At 44.5% G+C, this 17,797-nt stretch overlaps 2 protein-coding genes across 2 annotated transcripts in view; both read right to left on the minus strand.

Annotated features, from left to right (window-relative positions):
- Positions 1–1,136: 1,136 nt before the first annotated feature.
- On the minus strand, positions 1,137–4,646 carry LOC110728361 (serine/threonine-protein kinase 38-like). The gene is made up of 5 exons (XM_021908007.1): positions 4,620–4,646; positions 3,093–3,176; positions 2,162–2,469; positions 1,784–2,024; positions 1,137–1,166 (listed from the first exon to the last, which is right to left on the minus strand). Exons 1-5 carry the CDS (start codon positions 4,644–4,646, stop codon positions 1,137–1,139), a joined length of 690 nt encoding a protein of 229 aa, XP_021763699.1.
- Positions 2,367–17,797, minus strand: part of LOC110728398 — a 59,024-nt gene continuing 43,593 nt past the window's right edge. Inside the window, exon 14 of the mRNA XM_021908052.1 lies at positions 2,367–2,403. The gene's annotated coding sequence lies outside the window, so the exon portion shown is untranslated. The remainder of the gene's footprint in view (positions 2,404–17,797) is intronic.

Here is a 17,797-nt window from a genome sequence, read left to right on the forward strand (position 1 = left end):
AACAAAAGCAGACCAAATAAGATAAATTCTTCATTTAGCAAATACCAACCGTATCAAACAGTCCATAGGTATACTATATAGAGATAAACATTAGGTCGATGAATTAACAGAATTAATGAGGCAGTCAGAAGAGTATTGACAGTAGAAACACTACACATCATAGCCATTTGAAGTCAGCTCAATCAGTTCCAGCAAAGAAATAGGCTTCGTTCTGGAATTCAGCCAGAGCAGGATAGCTAGAGCATGCACATTATGTAGGCTGTGGGCATCTGCAGCTTCAATCTCACAAGTCACAGGTAATTAAATTCGCTATGGTTTTTAACCAATTATTCCAGACTTCTTTTCACATTTAATTTACCCTTCTATCCTGCATAATTTGCATTTAGGAGATTGAGCCCCATGAATGAGAGATCTACATGCTAAAGCTTGAAAACTTGGACTCTTTTGATTGCTAAAAAATTCAGAAGACGTATAGACATACAACTAGATAATTCAGTACTCCCAACATACAAGCATCATTATTGGAGAGGAAAATAAGGACTAAATCTTCGTTAATATACGGGGCACGTGGGAGAGAGAGGACTTTTTTAGTTATTGACTTTCTTTTTTATTGTTCTAGTTGACCCATGTTTTTTTTTACATAAAGGTACGTAAATTTTTCATGGAAATAACGTAATCTAGGTATGCCGCAGACCCGAAAAATTGTGGCGGTGACATAATCATAATATACAAAACTAGAGTATTGATTTTAAACAAATGAGCAGTTGGCAACGCAACATAGTCCTAGGAACTCTAGTCTAAATACCAAGTAATGCTTATCACGTGTTTGAAACTTCAATGAATTACGTCATATCATAAACACTCAAGATAATTACAATGTAGTAGTATTTTAATGCAACCATCCCAAACATCTTATGAATTAAATGATAAAGCATACCAGTCACATTCCATTCCATATCCTTTCTTCAGTAAAACTTCAGGAGCAATATAATCAGGTGTACCCACAATTGAAAATGCCTGTTAAATTTCACCCAAAAAAACAAAACTAAAAAAGGTAAGAAGCTAGCATTAATTTGCAAGGCAAAGGAGATTTATTATTTCAACTATGCTTAAACATTTGACAGTAGCAAGTAAACTCAGTCACTCACATCAGCCACATCAGCACTCTGCCTTTCAATTATCGATGCAACAAGAGTGTACCAGTAGATTATAGATTAGCTTCCAGACATTCAACTGAGCAATATATTAATTGACTAATTAAGATTCTAAAGCCATTAAGTATGAACATCTGCTTTACAGAGAGAAAAATATGAACTTAATGTAGGATATGACCCTATTTAGATAAACAATTGCATGCCTTAGCCTCCAAGCATAGAGGCTCCTTGCATTTGTTTTGGAACCCAAAAAAAAAAAAAAAAAACACATTTTACTTCACTTTTCTAAGTAGAAGCATGCTCAAAGCAACCCTCAAGAATTTTCTAAGTCATAGAGCATCAGCTCAAGAAGATCGTATAAATCTATGCAGAAAGAAAAACTGCATTTTTCATATTAGTTTTGCAATGACTCACTATAGATAAAAAGAATTTCAGCATTTACTATTTGGAAGTCGGAGCCTACTGGCCACTGCATATGACCTTTTACTATTGGTTACAGGAAGATTGATAACATTCATAATTGATATGGAACTACTCCATTGCACTAATAAAAAAAATATAGAAACTATTCCTCAAGAATTAAGCAACCACCTTCAGAATATCCCTGGAAATGGATGCACATAGCTTACCAAGCTTCTCCTATTCCTTTGCCAGTGCTGAAGTTGCTCACGAGCACTTCTCCAACTGTGACCATTACCAGCATCAGGAAGGGTAGCATCTATATCCATTGAATCTCTAGAAGAGTCATCCATGGATTCGTTTTCATTGATAGTAGACAATGTTGCACAATCAAGAGGTTTACAGAGGCCAAAATCTGAAAGTTTCATATGACCGCTCTTATCAAGAAGAAGGTTGTCAGGTTTGATATCCCTGGATAAAGAGTTCAGTAAAAATAACCTCAGCAGCTGCTCACAAATTAATAGAGGATACAAGCATTAAAATCGATTATCAATAATGATGATGATGATTTATGAGCTTCACAACTCAGAAAATGATGCAATTCAAACCTGTGGATATAGTTGTGCTTGTGAATAGATTCTACTGCCAAGACACTCTGTGCTATGTAAAATTTTGCAACCTTTTCAGTTAAGATATCCTCCCTCATCAGAAGGGTCATCATGTCACCGCCTGAAAGATATTCCATAATCAGATACAAATGTTCAGCATCTTGAAAGGAGTAATACAGTTTTACAATGCAGTGACTGTCAACTTCTGCAACCAAGTTCCTTTCAGCTCTAACATGTTCCGCCTGGAAAAGAAGAAGAATTTGAGATGAAACAAACTTCTCTACAAGGCCATTAAGTGAGAATTCACACTACAGAGGCAAAAAAAATCTGGATTCTCATGGTAAAAGTATAGCTTTGACAGAGGTGATTCAGTTAAAAAAGTCATGAATAAGACAATGATATCCCCGCAAGGAAAACACAGAGCATGATGCGTGAACAGAGAAAAGATGACATGTTAAAAAGAACAAATTACACATCAGTAATATCAGTAGATGAAACTAATTCTTTGCCATGATACAGAGTCCACGCAAAAACAATTGGAGGTAAGAACTGGTGATAGATGAGGATAGTGGCAGCCACCACAAGCTGTTATTTCCAGTGTTACAAGGCTATTGTGCTCATCAGTTTTTTCAATAGCCCCACTAAACAAATGAAGAGATTCAGACATTAGCACCATTCACAGAAGCAGAGACAGCCTCAATATCCCATTGACGAATATGGAACACTTGTAGGAGATTAGGGGGAAAAAATCACAATTTTTGCATATCTAGATGATGTGTTGATGAGATCAAGTAGTACAAGTGTACAACATACACAACATGAACCAACTAATTAGCTCAAATATACGTCGCCGGCTACAGAATATTCCTAATTCTAGGATAAACTTAACTTTATGGACTTGCATCAAAAATCAACATATGTAAAATAGTACCTGTCCTTTACTAAGCATTTCAGATTTCTTCAATTTTTTCATGGCATATATATTTCCAGATTTCTTTTCCCGGCACAGTTGGACCTGCAGAATGAAAATTTAAAACAATATGAACAAAGCCTGTTTTGGGGGTTTTTTATGTGTCCTTCGGGAGAGTTACAATTTCCTAGAATGCTCCTTCCTTCGCCGGTACCTGCACAAATAACGGAATACTCCGGCTGGAGCTGGGGTGTTCCGCCTCCGAAGATTAAGTTAGTCTCTTTCTAAATATGGAAATAAGACAATAAATGCTTCTCGATTTGAGAGCGTTTTGCAAGGGGATTTGTGTTTTGTTGGTTGTTGGGAAATTAATTCGATCCCCATAAATGAGGTCTGCCCTTACTATTTATAGTAGGGAAGAGCTGTACCTCAATTAGGGTTCAATGACACGTGTCGCAAAGGGATTGGGCCTTTGCTGACCGTTGCAAGCTTGACACGTGGCAGTCCTTTATTGGGCCACGTGTCTTAGGGTTTTTTTACCCTAAATATCTGCCCCTCACAGGTGTGACGTGGAATATCCACGTGTCACCTGTGACAAGTGTCAGACGCATGGGAGGAGACGGTTCGTCTTCTTCCCTCCTTTTTTCAAATTTCAAGTTTTTAGGGCAGAAGGCATCGTTTCGCCTTCTGCTCCTTCTCTATAAATACATAACACTCTCTCTCTTCTCCACACTTTACACATTTCTTCAAAAATTTTCGGAGAGCGCTCTGATACCGGCTGCACTATTTCCCAAGTTTTTCTTGCATCCGGCGACCGGTTGGGCTCTTTTTCTCCACTCTAAGGTACGGGCTGCCCTTTGCTCTTTTTTTTTTTTTTTTTTTTTTTTTTTTTTTTTTTTTACTTTTTGCTTTTGATGATTTTGAACGTTTAACCCCATCCGGGTTGCATGCCGCCTGGGGGGCCCTTAACCCATATCCCATTGCTGGATCTTCTCCCCCAGCCGGCATAGCACCGCCTGGGAGTCTTCAACATTTAAGCATTATGCAAATTAACACCCCCATCCGGTTTTAACACTAGGATTTTTTTACGAATTTCCATTAAGTGATTTCGAAAAAACCCCAACCGGTTATGAAGCCGGTTGGGTCATCATTCGTGCCTCCGCATCTTTCAAGGAATTTATTTAAGATGCATTCAGTATACCCCCATCCGGCATACAACCGGATGGGGGTTGTTTGAGCAATCTAGTTTCTCAAACATCGTTCACATAGCCCCCATCCGGTATTTAACCGTATGGGGGTTGTTTGAGCAACATTTGCTTTTTCTCAAACATCGTTTAAAATGCCCCCATCCGGTTTTTAACCGTATGGGGGTTGTTTGAGCAGCCTTTGCTTTTTCCCAAACAATATTTAAATTGCCCCCATCCGGTTTTTAACCGTATGGGGGTTGTTTGAGCAGCCTCAGCTTCTTCTCAAACGGTATTTAAAATGCCCCCATCCGGTTTTTAACCGTATGGGGGTTGTTTGAGCAGCCTCAGCTTCTTCTCAAACATCGTTTAAATAGCCCCCATCCGGCATTTAACCGTATGGGGGTTGTTTGAGCAGCCTTTGCTTTTTCCCAAACAATATTTAAATTGCCCCCATCCGGTTTTTAACCGTATGGGGGTTGTTTGAGCAGCCTCAGCTTCTTCTCAAACGGTATTTAAAATGCCCCCATCCGGTTTTTAACCGTATGGGGGTTGTTTGAGCAGCCTCAGCTCTTCTCAAACATCGTTTAAATAGCCCCCATCCGGCATTTAACCGTATGGGGGTTGTTTGAGCAGCCTTTGCTTTTTCCCAAACAATATTTAAATTGCCCCCATCCGGTTTTTAACCGTATGGGGGTTGTTTGAGCAGCCTTAGCTTTTTCTCAAACATCGTTTAAAATGCCCCCATCCGGTTTTTAACCGTATGGGGGTTGTTTGAGCAGCCTCAGCTTCTTCTCAAACATCGTTTAAATAGCCCCCATCCGGCATTTAACCGTATGGGGGTTGTTTGAGCAGCCTTTGCTTTTTCCCAAACAATATTTAAATTGCCCCCATCCGGTTTTTAACCGTATGGGGGTTGTTTGAGCAGCCTTAGCTTTTTCTCAAACATCGTTTAAAATGCCCCCATCCGGTTTTTAACCGTATGGGGGTTGTTTGAGCAGCCTCAGCTTCTTCTCAAACGGTATATAAATTTCCCCCATCCGGTTTTTAACCGTATGGGGGTTGTTTGAGCAGCCTCAGCTTCTTCTCAAACGGTTAAATAAACCCCATCCGATATTTAACCGCATGGGGGTGGTTTGAGCAGCCTTGGCTTTTTCTCAAACATTTAAATACACCCCATCCGGTTTTAACCGCATGGGGGTCTTTTGAATGAGTCCATTTAATATATCTGACCCTTTTTCTTCATTTCAGCTTCAAACTCATTTGGAGATTTCCGCCTGTGTAGGTTTCAAGCCATCCTTTTAGACAAATCTCAATTTTCAAAGGTACCGCCTGCATTTTATACTTGTCACTTTCTTTTATTTCCGGTTGCATAGCATTAGGATATGGACTTCACCAATGCACACACGGCACAGCCTACGACCGTGGTCAGCCGGTCACCTGGGACGGCTGAGTCTAGGACTGGGATTGCCGTCTGGGGGTGCTTGGAACAACCTTCTCCTACATCGAATCCGACCGTCTCTGTTCATGTGCAGGACAGAATGGCTCGGATCAGAGTGACGGCAATCGACCCTGACTATCAGTCTGATGATGCAGTCGCTGATCCGGCTGACCCTATAAATCAAGAACAAGCCGAGGAACCGGCTGAGGTGGGTCCTAATGAGGAAGTTCTGCAAAATTCTCCAAGTATACCTAGCACCCCGGGTGACAGTATCTTGGATAACTCTGGTTCCGGCGGAGAGGAATCCGGAGAGGCGTCTGGAGAAAGATCAGGTGATAATGGGGAGTCCGGCCCTGGCCCGAATGAAGAGTCTTCTGCAGAGGCGGCTCTTGTTGAAGAAGAGGCCTACAAATGGCCGGCTAAGGGTGACCCGACTGATATGACCATGTCCGCCAGGGATGTGGTCACTTTGAACGCCACACTCCCTGCTTTTTTGCAGAAAAAGCCGGTTGGAGAGGGATGGGAAGTGGTCGTCTCGCCTGCGGAGGCAAGTGTCGTTTGGACAGACGACATTGAACATGCCGACAACTTCTTCGGCTGCTATGAGGCGGCGTTTTCAGCAGGCCTCCGGTTCCCCCTTCATCACTGCATAAAAGCCATACTGAAGGGGTATGACTTAGGCGTATGGCAGTTGACCCCTAATTCATGGGTCAACATTCTTGGATATATAGCAGCCTGTGAACTGCAGGGTGTCAAGCCAAGCTGGCAGGCATTTGCGCACATGCACTATTTAAGCAGAGCGCCGGGTGGGTGGAATGCGTGGTACACTCTCACCACGCTTCCTGAGTACATGATGACTTTGGACAAGCCGTCCAAGTGGAGTAACTGGAAGAGTAAATTTTATGTAGTCTCTTCCCCCTCCCTCCAACTCAACCGCCGGCTGCGTAGATACAATAAGCACCCGGTCTTAATGGGTAGGAAATGCGCTCTCCCTAGAGTACCGGGAGAGGCATGGGACCAAATAATGGAGAAAGTTCTCTTTCTGAAGACAACCGCCCCACTAGATGACGGGGGTGAGATCGTAGTTCCCAAATTTTGGGTGCCTCATCCGGACTGGTTTAAGGATGAGGGTTTTTTGTCTCTTTGTAACTTGAGCACTATGTTCAGCAAGGGTAGGTTTACTAATTTATCAATTTTTTCCCTGATGGGTATGCTTTGTTCTCTAACCATGTTTACTCTTCTGGTTTTGCAGAAGAAGCGATAAGAATGGTGCCGCCAGAGAAGACTCCTGCTACCCCTGCCATCCTCTTGAGGAAGAAGCAGCTTGAGGCAAAGAGGGCGGCGATGGCCGCCAAAAATACCGGGGTAGTCTTTTCTGAACCATTTTTGTTTTTGCCGGATGCACTTTTTCCTTGCTACGAGGTTTTTACCGGATGCATCCTATTGTGACTGTTTTCAGGCTGGGAGCCAAGTCATACCTCGCTCTATAGCGAGTATGCAAAAACGTCCGGCTGGGAACATTCCCAAGCCAGCCGCCAAAGTTCCTAGGGTGGCGGCTTCTGACCCGGCTGCAAGCCAGAAACGAAAAAACGCCTGACAAAGACAGGCCAACAACTGCAGGGAAGAGCCTGCAATTCACTCCCCACTTTGAAATGGTGGCGGAGTGATTAAGACCGGATGCTCATACTATGACGGGCTCCGGTTCTTTAGCGGCTGGGGGGGCTTTAACCCCACAGTCCGAGAGAGGTAACACTTCTGCCTTCGATCCCCCCTGGCCGCTTGGTCATATGAGGGTAAAGACCCAAGCAAGCCAATCCGGGGACTCTTCTGGACACCGCCTGAATATTGGCGAGGCTTATGCCCACTACCTTACAGCTGATTCTATGATTGCAGATACAACCTCCAGCCGTCCAAACTACCAGCAGTATGCTAAGAGGATGGTCAAGACCATCACTCGGTCTGAGAGAGAATCTGTGCCGGCTGTGCACACGGTTAATCTTGACCGGATCACTTCTCTCCTTGCTGAGGTACATAAACCGGATGACCTATGCTTTAACAGATGCAAGGACTTTATTTTTGATCTTTCTAACACTTTTACCGGTTGATATTGCAGAAACTGCTGAGGGTTGACGGGCTTAGCGTCCCTCTTCGCAAGAAGCAAGAGGAGGTAAGAGACGCTTTGAAGCGCGCATCTGAGCTTATTGACGTTTGCCAATTCAATGCCATTTCATATGACTTGGAAACTGAACAACGAAAGTTGCAACAGGAGGAACTGCTGAAGAAGGCGGCTGAGGCTGGAGAGGCGGCCTTGAAGAGAGTTGATGAGCTTGAGCTCCAGGTCAAAAATCTTCAAGCTGACCTTAAAGTACTGGAGAATGCTGATAAGGAAAATGTCAATCTCCGGAAGGACAACAGCCGGCTGGTGACTAAACTTGCTAACAATCAGGCGGCTCATAAGAAAGAGCTGGAAGAGGAACAACTCCTCCTGATTGCTGAGAATGAGGCCGACTGCGAAGAACGAATGAAGCTCGCTTGGGGCCTGCTCCACCCGGACCTTGAGTACGAATACTGGAATCTTCTATACCAGTATGCCTCTGAAGCTTACGAGGCCAAAGCGCTCGGAACTGACGCCCCTCCCGCTTTCGACGAGTGGGTTGAGAGCAACAACGTGATTCAGCCGGATGATGCTATTCAAGATGCCCCGGATGGGGATCAACAAGCGATGGAGCAATCAGGCGAAGTTCCAGTCGATGCGGGGGATCAACAAGTGATGGAGCAATCGGCCGAAATTCCAGTCGATGCAGTCCAGCAGCCGGATCCTCAACAGCAACCATAAACAATTTTCTATCTTCTTTTCCGGCCTGCGAGCCGAGTAGTTTTTGATGTATCTTTGCCGGATGGGGGTCCGGTTAACATTACATTTGATACTTGAAATCTTAATCTACTGACCGACACAGTCGGTTTTGATATTCTGTCTTTACATTTGAATATATATATATTTTTGTTTATTTTTATTATTTACTCATCCGGTTAGCTTTTTTGAAAAAGCCGGATGAGGTAACGATATGCCTTTGAAATGGCCATCTGTTTATTCCAACGGTAATCAGGCAGCCGTTTCACGGCAGCCGGATGGGTGATCAGTGACTGATCTAACCTTGCCCCGGCTGGTACATTAATATGCCCCCGGAATGGCCATCTGTTTACTCCAACGGTAAACAGGCAGCCGTTTCACGGCAGCCGGATGGGTGATCAGTGACTGATCTAACCTTGCCCCGGCTGGTACAATAATATGCCCCTGAAATGGCCATCTGTTTACTCCTAACGATAAACAGGCAGCCGTTTCACGGCAGCCGGATGGGTGATCAGTGACTGATCTAACCTTGCCCCGGCTGGCATACCTGGATACGATGGATCACTTCTGACGGCTGTTCATTCTATAAGAAAATGCCGTCTGAGTTATTGGATCGCTAGAACAATGTACCACCCGAAAGGGAGATGTTCTCTTCAACGATATCACCCGGATGGGTGTCGTTGGATGACTGCTCTTTTTGGAGCAGTGGTTTTTAACAAGTGTTCTTCCGTCTGTGATTTTTCACTAGACAGGTGCAAATACATTTGTATGAATGGAAATTATATGCTTTCTCATTTCAATACTATGCAAAAAATTACAACATCCTTAGAAGTAGTACTTTTTCAAGTTATCTACATTCCAGGTACGAGGCAGCCGCATTCCGTCTGGGGTTTCCAGGCGGTATGTGCCGTTTCTAACTTCTTCAAAAATTCGGTAGGGTCCTTCCCAGTTTGGGGTCAGTTTCCCTTGCTCGTTTGCCCTACCGGTTGCTTCAAGCTTTCGTAAAACAAAATCTCCAATCTTGAGGGGGCGTTTACGCACCCTTCTGTTGTAGGCCCTCGTCATTCGCAGACGGTAGATTTCATGACGCAAGGCGGCGTTGCCCCTTTTCTCGGGAAGAGTATCTAATGCCAGGCGCATAGCTTCCCAATTTGCTTCTTCATCATATAACATGATTCGGAGTGTTGGCTCATATAATTCGATGGGAAGTACCGCCTCGGTGCCATATGCCATAAGAAATGGAGTTTCACCGGTTGACCCTTCTCAGTGGTTCTGATAGACCAAAGAACATGAGTCAACTCTTCTGCCCAAAGACCGCCTGCTTTTTCAATCTTTTTCTTTATTCCGCCTGAGATGAGCTTGTTAAAAGCTTCTACTTGACCGTTTGCTTGCGGACGGCCAACGGATGCAAAGTAATGGGAAATTCCTTGATCTTGCAACCAAGTCTTTAGGACAGGCGTTTCAAACTGGGGGCCATTGTCAAAGACCATTGACATTGGTACACCGAACCGGGTGATGACATTTCTCCAGATAAAGGAGATGACATCCTTAGTTTTGATGCCCTTAACCGCCTCGGCCTCAACCCACTTGGTGAAGTAATCTACAGCCACCAAGATGTATCTTTTGCCGCCTGGGGCAGGAGTGTATGGTCCCAAAATATCCATGCCCCATTTGGCAAAAGGAATTGGGCTGGAAATAGCTGTTAAATATGTTGCCGGTTGTCGGATCAGCCGGCCGAATCTCTGGCACTTGTCGCATCTTTTTACCATATCCAGTGCATCCGCCTCAAGGGTAGGCCAAAAGTATCCTTGCCGCCTGGCTTTTTTGGCTAGGGTCTTTCCGCCAATGTGCGATCCACAGAAGCCGGCGTGCAGATCTTCCAATATTTCCTTTCCCCTTTCTGGGGTAACACACTTGTATAGCGGCTGCAAGTAACCCTTCCGGAAAAGTTCACCTTTGTGCATTACGAAGCTTAATGCTCGTCTTTTAAGAGCAGCCGCCTCTGATGAGACATCCGGTAGAGTGCCGTCTACCAGGTACTCCCGGATGGGGTCCATCCAAGTGGAGCTTCGATCCAGAACTCCAATGGGGTCACATTCAATGCTCTTCTTTTCCATGACTTCCCAGAACACTGACCTAGGCGTATCACATGTGGCGGATGATGCGAGTTTGGCTAATGCGTCCGCCTGATTATTCTCGGATCTGGGTATTTGACTTAGATTGAATTCATCAAGTGCCCCAGCCTCCTCTTTGACCGCCTGAAGATACTTAATCATCACCGGATGAGTGGCCTCATAGTCACCGTTGAACTGGCTAACGATGAGTTGAGAATCTGAGCAGGCGTCAATTTTCCTTGCCCCGGCTGCTTTACACATGCGGATACCGGCTAGCAGGGCCTCATATTCAGCTTCATTATTCGAAGCTTGAAACTTGAATCGTAGAGCATACTCGTATTTATCCCCTTCTGGATAATGACAGATTACGCCTGCCCCACAACCATTCAGCGTAGAGCTCCCGTCTACAAAAACTTTCCAAACTTGATCAGTTCTACCCGGCTGTATCGATCTTGTCATTTCAACAATAAAGTCGGCAAACGCCTGACCCTTTACTGCCCGCTTGGGCTCGAAACTGACTTCTAGACTTTGAATCTCCACTGCCCATTTAATCATTCTTCCGGATGACTCCAGAGTTGTCATAGGCCTTTTGAGCGGCTGGTCAGTGAAAACAGTAACCGGATGGGCCAGGAAATACGGTTTCAACCGCTTGACTGCCTTGAACAATGCCAGACCGAATTTTTCAATCATGGGATATCGTAGTTCAGCATTCCGGAGGACATGGCTTATAAAGTAGACCGGGAGCTGGTTGCCGTCTCTCTCAGCAAGGAGGACGACACTCAAGGAATGATCTGAGACGGCCAAGTACATGTAGAGAGCCTCCTGGGGTAGGGGACTCACTAATCTTGGCAAAGAATGTAAATGTTGCTTCAGCCTTTGAAATTCCGCCTCAGCCTCTTCCCCCCATTCAAACCTCGACCTCTTTTTGATTGCTTGAAAGAAATACAGGCACTTGTCACCTGACCGGCTGAGGAATCTCCCCAAGGCCTCCAGGCAACCGGTAAGCTTTTGAACCTCTCTGACAGTACGAGGCGATTGCATGTCAATCACCGCTTGCACTTTGTCCGGATTGGCCTCTATGCCTCTCTGATCAATCAAAAATCCGAGAAACTTTCCAAATTCAACTCCAAAGACGCATTTTTCGGGTTTAACATTACTTTATGCCGCCTGAGGGTGGTGAAGGTTTCTCGGAGGTCGGCTAGATGATCCGCCTGTAGCTTTGACTTGACTATCATGTCATCGATATACGCCTCCACATTCCTTCCAATCTGGTCATAAAAGACTGAGTTCATCATTCGTTGGAAAGTGGCAGGCGCATTCTTCAACCCAAACGGCATCACCGTGTAGCAGTACAGTCCCTGATCTGTGACAAAAGCCGTCTTCTCTTGGTCTTTCTTCCACAAGGGTATCTGGTGGAAGCCGGAGTAGGCATCCATGAAACTCATCAGGGCATGACCGGCTGTAGAGTCTACCAAATGATCTATCTTTGGAAGCGGGTAGCTATCTTTGGGACAAGCTCTGTTCAGATCCGTGTAATCTACGCACATCCGCCAGGTTCCATTCGGCTTTTTCACAAGGACGACATTGGCTACCCAATCCGGGTAGTAACATTGCCGGATGAACCCAGCATCTAAGAGCTTCTTGACCTCGGCTGCTGCCGCCTGGGACCTTTCCTCGCCATGGTTCCTTTTCTTTTGCCTGACCGGCTTCTTTTTTGGATCCACAGCAAGTTTATGAACAGCAAGATCCGGACTGACACCCGGCATCTCTTCTACTTCAAAGGCAAACACATCTTTGAACTCCTTTAGCAAAAGGAGCAAATCTGATCCCAAACTTTCAAACGCAACCGTCCCAACCTTGACGGTTCTGTCTGGCCGGCTGTCTTCAAGCACAATGTCAATTATTTCTCCAGCCGGCTGGGGGCGTAGGACGTCTGGCCTCTCCCCGGGCAGTGATTGCTATTGTTTTTCCTTTAAAGGCGCCAGTTGGTCCGCCTTCCTTTTTTTACCGGCTGGCTTTGCAGCAGGCAAGCTTTGATCACAGTCGTCAAGCTCGACTATGTCTGTGTCAAGCGTAGGTTTGATGTCCGAGAGGTAACACTCTCTCGCCATCTTCTGATCCCCTCTCAAGGAACCGACTGTGCCATCATCCCTTTCAAACTTAATTAGCATTAAAGATGGGATGATGACCGCCTTAGAGATGTTAAGGGTTGGACGGCCAATAATTAGATTGTAGGCAGTCAGCTCTCCTACAACAAGAAATTTGACAACCATGTGCCGACCCTTTCCCTTTTCTCCGAACCGGATGGGTAGATCAATCATGCCCACCGGATGCACTACTCCTCCCCCAAAACCTACAAGAGGATGCGGGGCCGGATACATGCTACTGGGCTTATACTTGAGTTTCTCCAAGCACCGGTAGCTGATAATATCGGATGAGCTCCCGGTATCAATCAGGATCCGCCCAACTCTTTGATTGGTGATTTTGCACTCGATGACTAGAGGGTCATCATGAGGCCGCCTGACTTCTCCTCTATCTTTCTCGGAAATGCTAACTTCCGGAAATGAATATCCAGACGACTGGCCCTCATCCACTGAGTTGACCAATCTCCGAATGTTATCTTTTGTACCCCGGATGGTAGGCCCGCCTCCCGCAAATCCACCGGCTATGGTCAGGATGGTTTCCTCATCCGTATCCGATAGAGCAGCCGGCATCTTCGGGGGTGGTCCTCTTGGTTGCTTGGGAGCACCCTTTGACTTGGACAGGTATGATTTAAGAGCACCTTCATCAGCCAGGCGATCAAAGAGCCGCCTGAGGCTATAGCAACCCTCCGTGTCATGGCCAACTTCCTGATGAAAAAGGCAGAATTTGCCCTTGTCCCGGGCGCCTACTGGACTCTTCATGGGAGCCGGTTTTTCAAGATTCAACCGGTCCTTTACTTCGTTGAGGATGGAGGCACAATCCTTGTTGAACTCGTACTTGGGCACATACGGATCTGACCTCTTTCTTTTCTGGAAAGGTTGTCCGGATGGGACTGCCGCCCATACCCCTTTTCTCTTGTCTTCTCTCTTGGCCGACTGGGTAGGCCGATTATCTTTTTTATCGAATCTTTTGTAATCCGTTGGAAGTTTCACAGCGCACAATTCCATTGCCTGAATGTAGGCCTCCGACTCCATAAGTGCCTCGTGAAGAGTAGAGACCCTCTTCCTAACCAAATCAAACTTAAAGGTTGATCCGTCTTTTAAACCTTTAAAGAAATCAGTATAGGCAACGTCATCAGACAGCCCCTGGATTTGGATCCTCATCAGGTTAAACCGCCTGACATATGATCGGAGCCCCTCTTTATCTCCCTGCTGGATTGCCCCTAGATCAAGGCTTGTGTTCTTGGCCGGGATGTTCATAGAAAAGTTGGACGTAAACCAGTAGGCCAAGGTCCTGAAATTATTGATACATCCGGCTGGGAGGTTACCAAACCAACGTTGAGCAATCCCTTTCAACGTTGCCGGGAAGCACCTACACCATGAGGCATCATCCAAACCCTGCAAATACATCAGGTTGGTGTATGCCATGAGGTGATCTTCCGGATTGGTGGTGCCGTCATAGGCACCTACTAATACATTCTTGATTTTAGCCGGCTGGGTCATCTCGGTGATTTCTCTGGAAAACGCCGTTGGCTGTTCCCCAAGGTTGAGCAGCTAGAGCTGCCAGTCCGTAGGCTGGAGAGGCGACTGCTGATGCCCCCCGAAAAGACCCGGTTGGGCATACGGAGATCCAAAAGGCGTGTGCGGAGTTCCCTGCAGTGTCGGTTGGATCATATGAGGGCCGGATCGAGCGGAAACCTCGTTCGCCCGGCTGTCATAGTTTGTTCTCGAGTGCCTCCCTAAGGTGGCATTGAAACTGTCTCGATAGGTTGATGTAGAAGCTGTCTCGGAACGCTGCTGAGTCTTTTTATCTTGAATTAGCGTCCGGGCATCAGAATAGACTTTCTTGGTTCCATCCGGCTGAATGTGCCGGACGGGCTTTCTGACTCCATCTACGGGAGTGTGTATCTTTGAGAAATCAAAGGGCCTAGCCGGCATTTTTGACTTCGGATGCGGGGTAGATGCTCTACCCTTGATTGTTTTTGCTGTCTGTTTTGCCAGACGCCTTTCTTCTGCCTGACCCTTACGGGGGCCGGCTGTATGGTCCAGAAGGCCTCTGATTTCTCCTTTGAAGCTCGTCATCATGTTGATGAGTTCATCTCTGGAGACTGGGGCGGCTCCTTCTGGAGCGGGAGTCAACCCAAGCGGTCCCCTAGTAGGCTGACTTGTGCCTGCCGGCTGCTCTGCTCGTTCCTTCTTGTCTTTGGAACGGGTGTGCTTTGTTCTGAAGGAACCATCGGCAACCGTGTAGGCTTCAATCTCATGATTGTCGGATATGTCTTGGTCTGAATAGACCTCAACCTCACCGGCAGGTTGACTACTTTTACCCGGGTGTACCGGTTCTGAAGTCATCTAGAAAGTACTCTCCCCACAGACGGCGCCAGATGTTTTGGGGGTTTTTTATGTGTCCTTCGGGAGAGTTACAATTTCCTAGAATGCTCCTTCCTTCGCCGGTACCTGCACAAATAACTGAATACTCCGGCTGGGGCTGGGGTGTTCCGCCTCCGAAGATTAAGTTAGTCTCTTTCTAAAGATGGAAATAAGACAATAAATGCTTCTCGATTTGAGAGCGTTTTGCAAGGGGATTTGTGTTTTGTTGGTTGTTGGGAAATTAATTCGATCCCCATAAATGAGGTCTGCCCTTACTATTTATAGTAGGGAAGAGCTGTACCTCAATTAGGGTTCAATGACACGTGTCGCAAAGGGATTGGGCCTTTGCTGACCGTTGCAAGCTTGACACGTGGCAGTCCTTTATTGGGCCACGTGTCTTAGGGTTTTTTTACCCTAAACAAAGCCCACAACCAACACACGTCGCAATGCCTTGACAAATACTTCCTCAGTTTATAGATGCAATATTTTGCATTTTACAATATTTACACACCTTACTTTGACTATTTTTAGTGATATATTATAAAGTAAGCATTCATGTGAGATTTTGTTAGATTCGTCTCATTTTTATACTTTTAAAGTATCACAATTTTATAAAATTTTCTAATACTATCGACACTCACCTCACCATAAGCTCATCTCCCAATGATGGTAGTTCAAAGTCATTCACGCACATCCTATTCCTTTTCAGCCGCATAAACTCGGTCTCTTTTTGCTCCAAATCCTTAATCAAGCTCATTCTCTCTTCTTCGGGCACGTCCGAAGAAGCTAGCTGTTTTTCTAGTAACCAGCGTCTACAACAATAAGGTATTAAGCATTTACGCCACTTAAAAGGCACATTCTAACCCAAATTTAAAATAATGCACCAGAATAATAACAGTCATTAGTGTGACGCCCGTTTTTCCACCTAATACGAAAACAAATCAAATGAGCAAAAGTACTTATGTTGATCATGAACCAGCCAGATAACTCTTTCATTATAAGATAAAAATTGAAAAAAAAATATACTATCTCTGTTTCATATGTTAAATAAAAGATGTAATTAAACATTTTCTATTCACACTTTATATTAAATCGTTGCAAATAGTAGTAACAAAGTTTATCAGAACCCTGAATTAAGAAAACTCATCCCATCTATAGAAGATGTGATGAATTCAGCACAATGAAATTAAATTTCAACATTTTGCTCTCGAATTAAATTTAACTTCTGTAAAAGTATAATTCGTTGAAATCTTAATCAATAGAAATTAGCTTGAAATTAACGCGTAAAAATCAAATGAAATTAAATCTAAAAATAAATTTACAAAAATAAAAATTGAGAATTAAAACCTCTCTTTTCTTTCTTGAATGTTCTTCATCTGAGCACGATAGTGATTCTCGATCAACTTCTTAGCAGCCTTTGCTTTCTCCATGGTCAAAGTTGACCCCATCACTTCTCCTCCATCATGATTCTCCATCTTCTTTCTCTCTCTAAGTATTTCTCTTTCTCTCTCTACTGTGTAATTGAGATAGTAGAGAAGAAAAGACTCGTAGAGGTGGGCATGGGCCGTACCGGCCCGCGGGCGGCATGAGCACGACACGGTGGTGGCACGGCCGACACGAGCCCGCCATAGGCACGGCACGGTGCCCAGCAGTGGGCCGTGCCGTGAACAAAATTTTGATAAATCGGCACGGTCGTTTGGCCCGCAGGTCGGCACGCGGCACGGCCCAGCACGGCACGTCCTGTGCATAACGGTTACTTTCCGCAGCTTCCAACAGCCATAAACGCCTACGTTGTAACAGCCATATTAACGACTATATTCCAACAACCACTCTAACGGCTAATTCATCATTTTTCTTATAAATACTTTACTTCTTCCTTCATTTTTTTTTCACAATTCATCAATTCTCAAATCTCTTATTCTCTAATTCCTACTCTCTTATAATCTCTACTTCTCAAAAAAAAAAAAAAAAAAAAAACCTCTCATATAATCATTAATTCTCTAATTCTCTCAATTATAAAAATATAATAAAAAAATAAATTATAAGTTCGGAAAATTAATTAGCGGAAAGCAATCGAAGCATCGTTGTAAGATCTAACTCAACGTTATTTTAATTTGTTATTATTATTATTATTATTATTATTGTTGTTGTTGTTGTTGTTGTTGTTGTTGTTGTTGTTGTTGTTGTTGTTGTTGTTGTTGTTGTTGTTGTTGTTGTTGTTGTTGTTGTTGTTGTTGTTATATATTAATTTATTATTATTGTTATTATTATTAGTATTATTATTGTTGTTGTTGTTATTATTATTAATCATGGCATCAAACCCGAAATCTTCCTCCTCCTTTAGGAAAGCCAAGTCAAAACGTACTAGTACTAGTAGGGAATTACCAAATTCAAACACTTCAATGCCCTCCCCTAACATGCCCATGCCGAACACTTCCACCCCCTTCTTTCATCCCCAAACCATGGGAGGATTTGAACATTTGACAATATGTCTCCTTGGACTATGCTTTGTTCAGAATTTCAACAAAATCAATTCTCACCTCATTTATACGGCTCACAACATGAATTTTCTTATCCTACTAGTCAAGGTAGCCAAACACATGACGTCGGGTCGAGTGAACAATC

This window comes from Chenopodium quinoa, unplaced genomic scaffold (genome assembly GCF_001683475.1).
Source record: "Chenopodium quinoa cultivar QQ74 unplaced genomic scaffold, ASM168347v1, whole genome shotgun sequence".
Classification (NCBI taxonomy): Eukaryota; Viridiplantae; Streptophyta; class Magnoliopsida; order Caryophyllales; family Amaranthaceae; genus Chenopodium; species Chenopodium quinoa.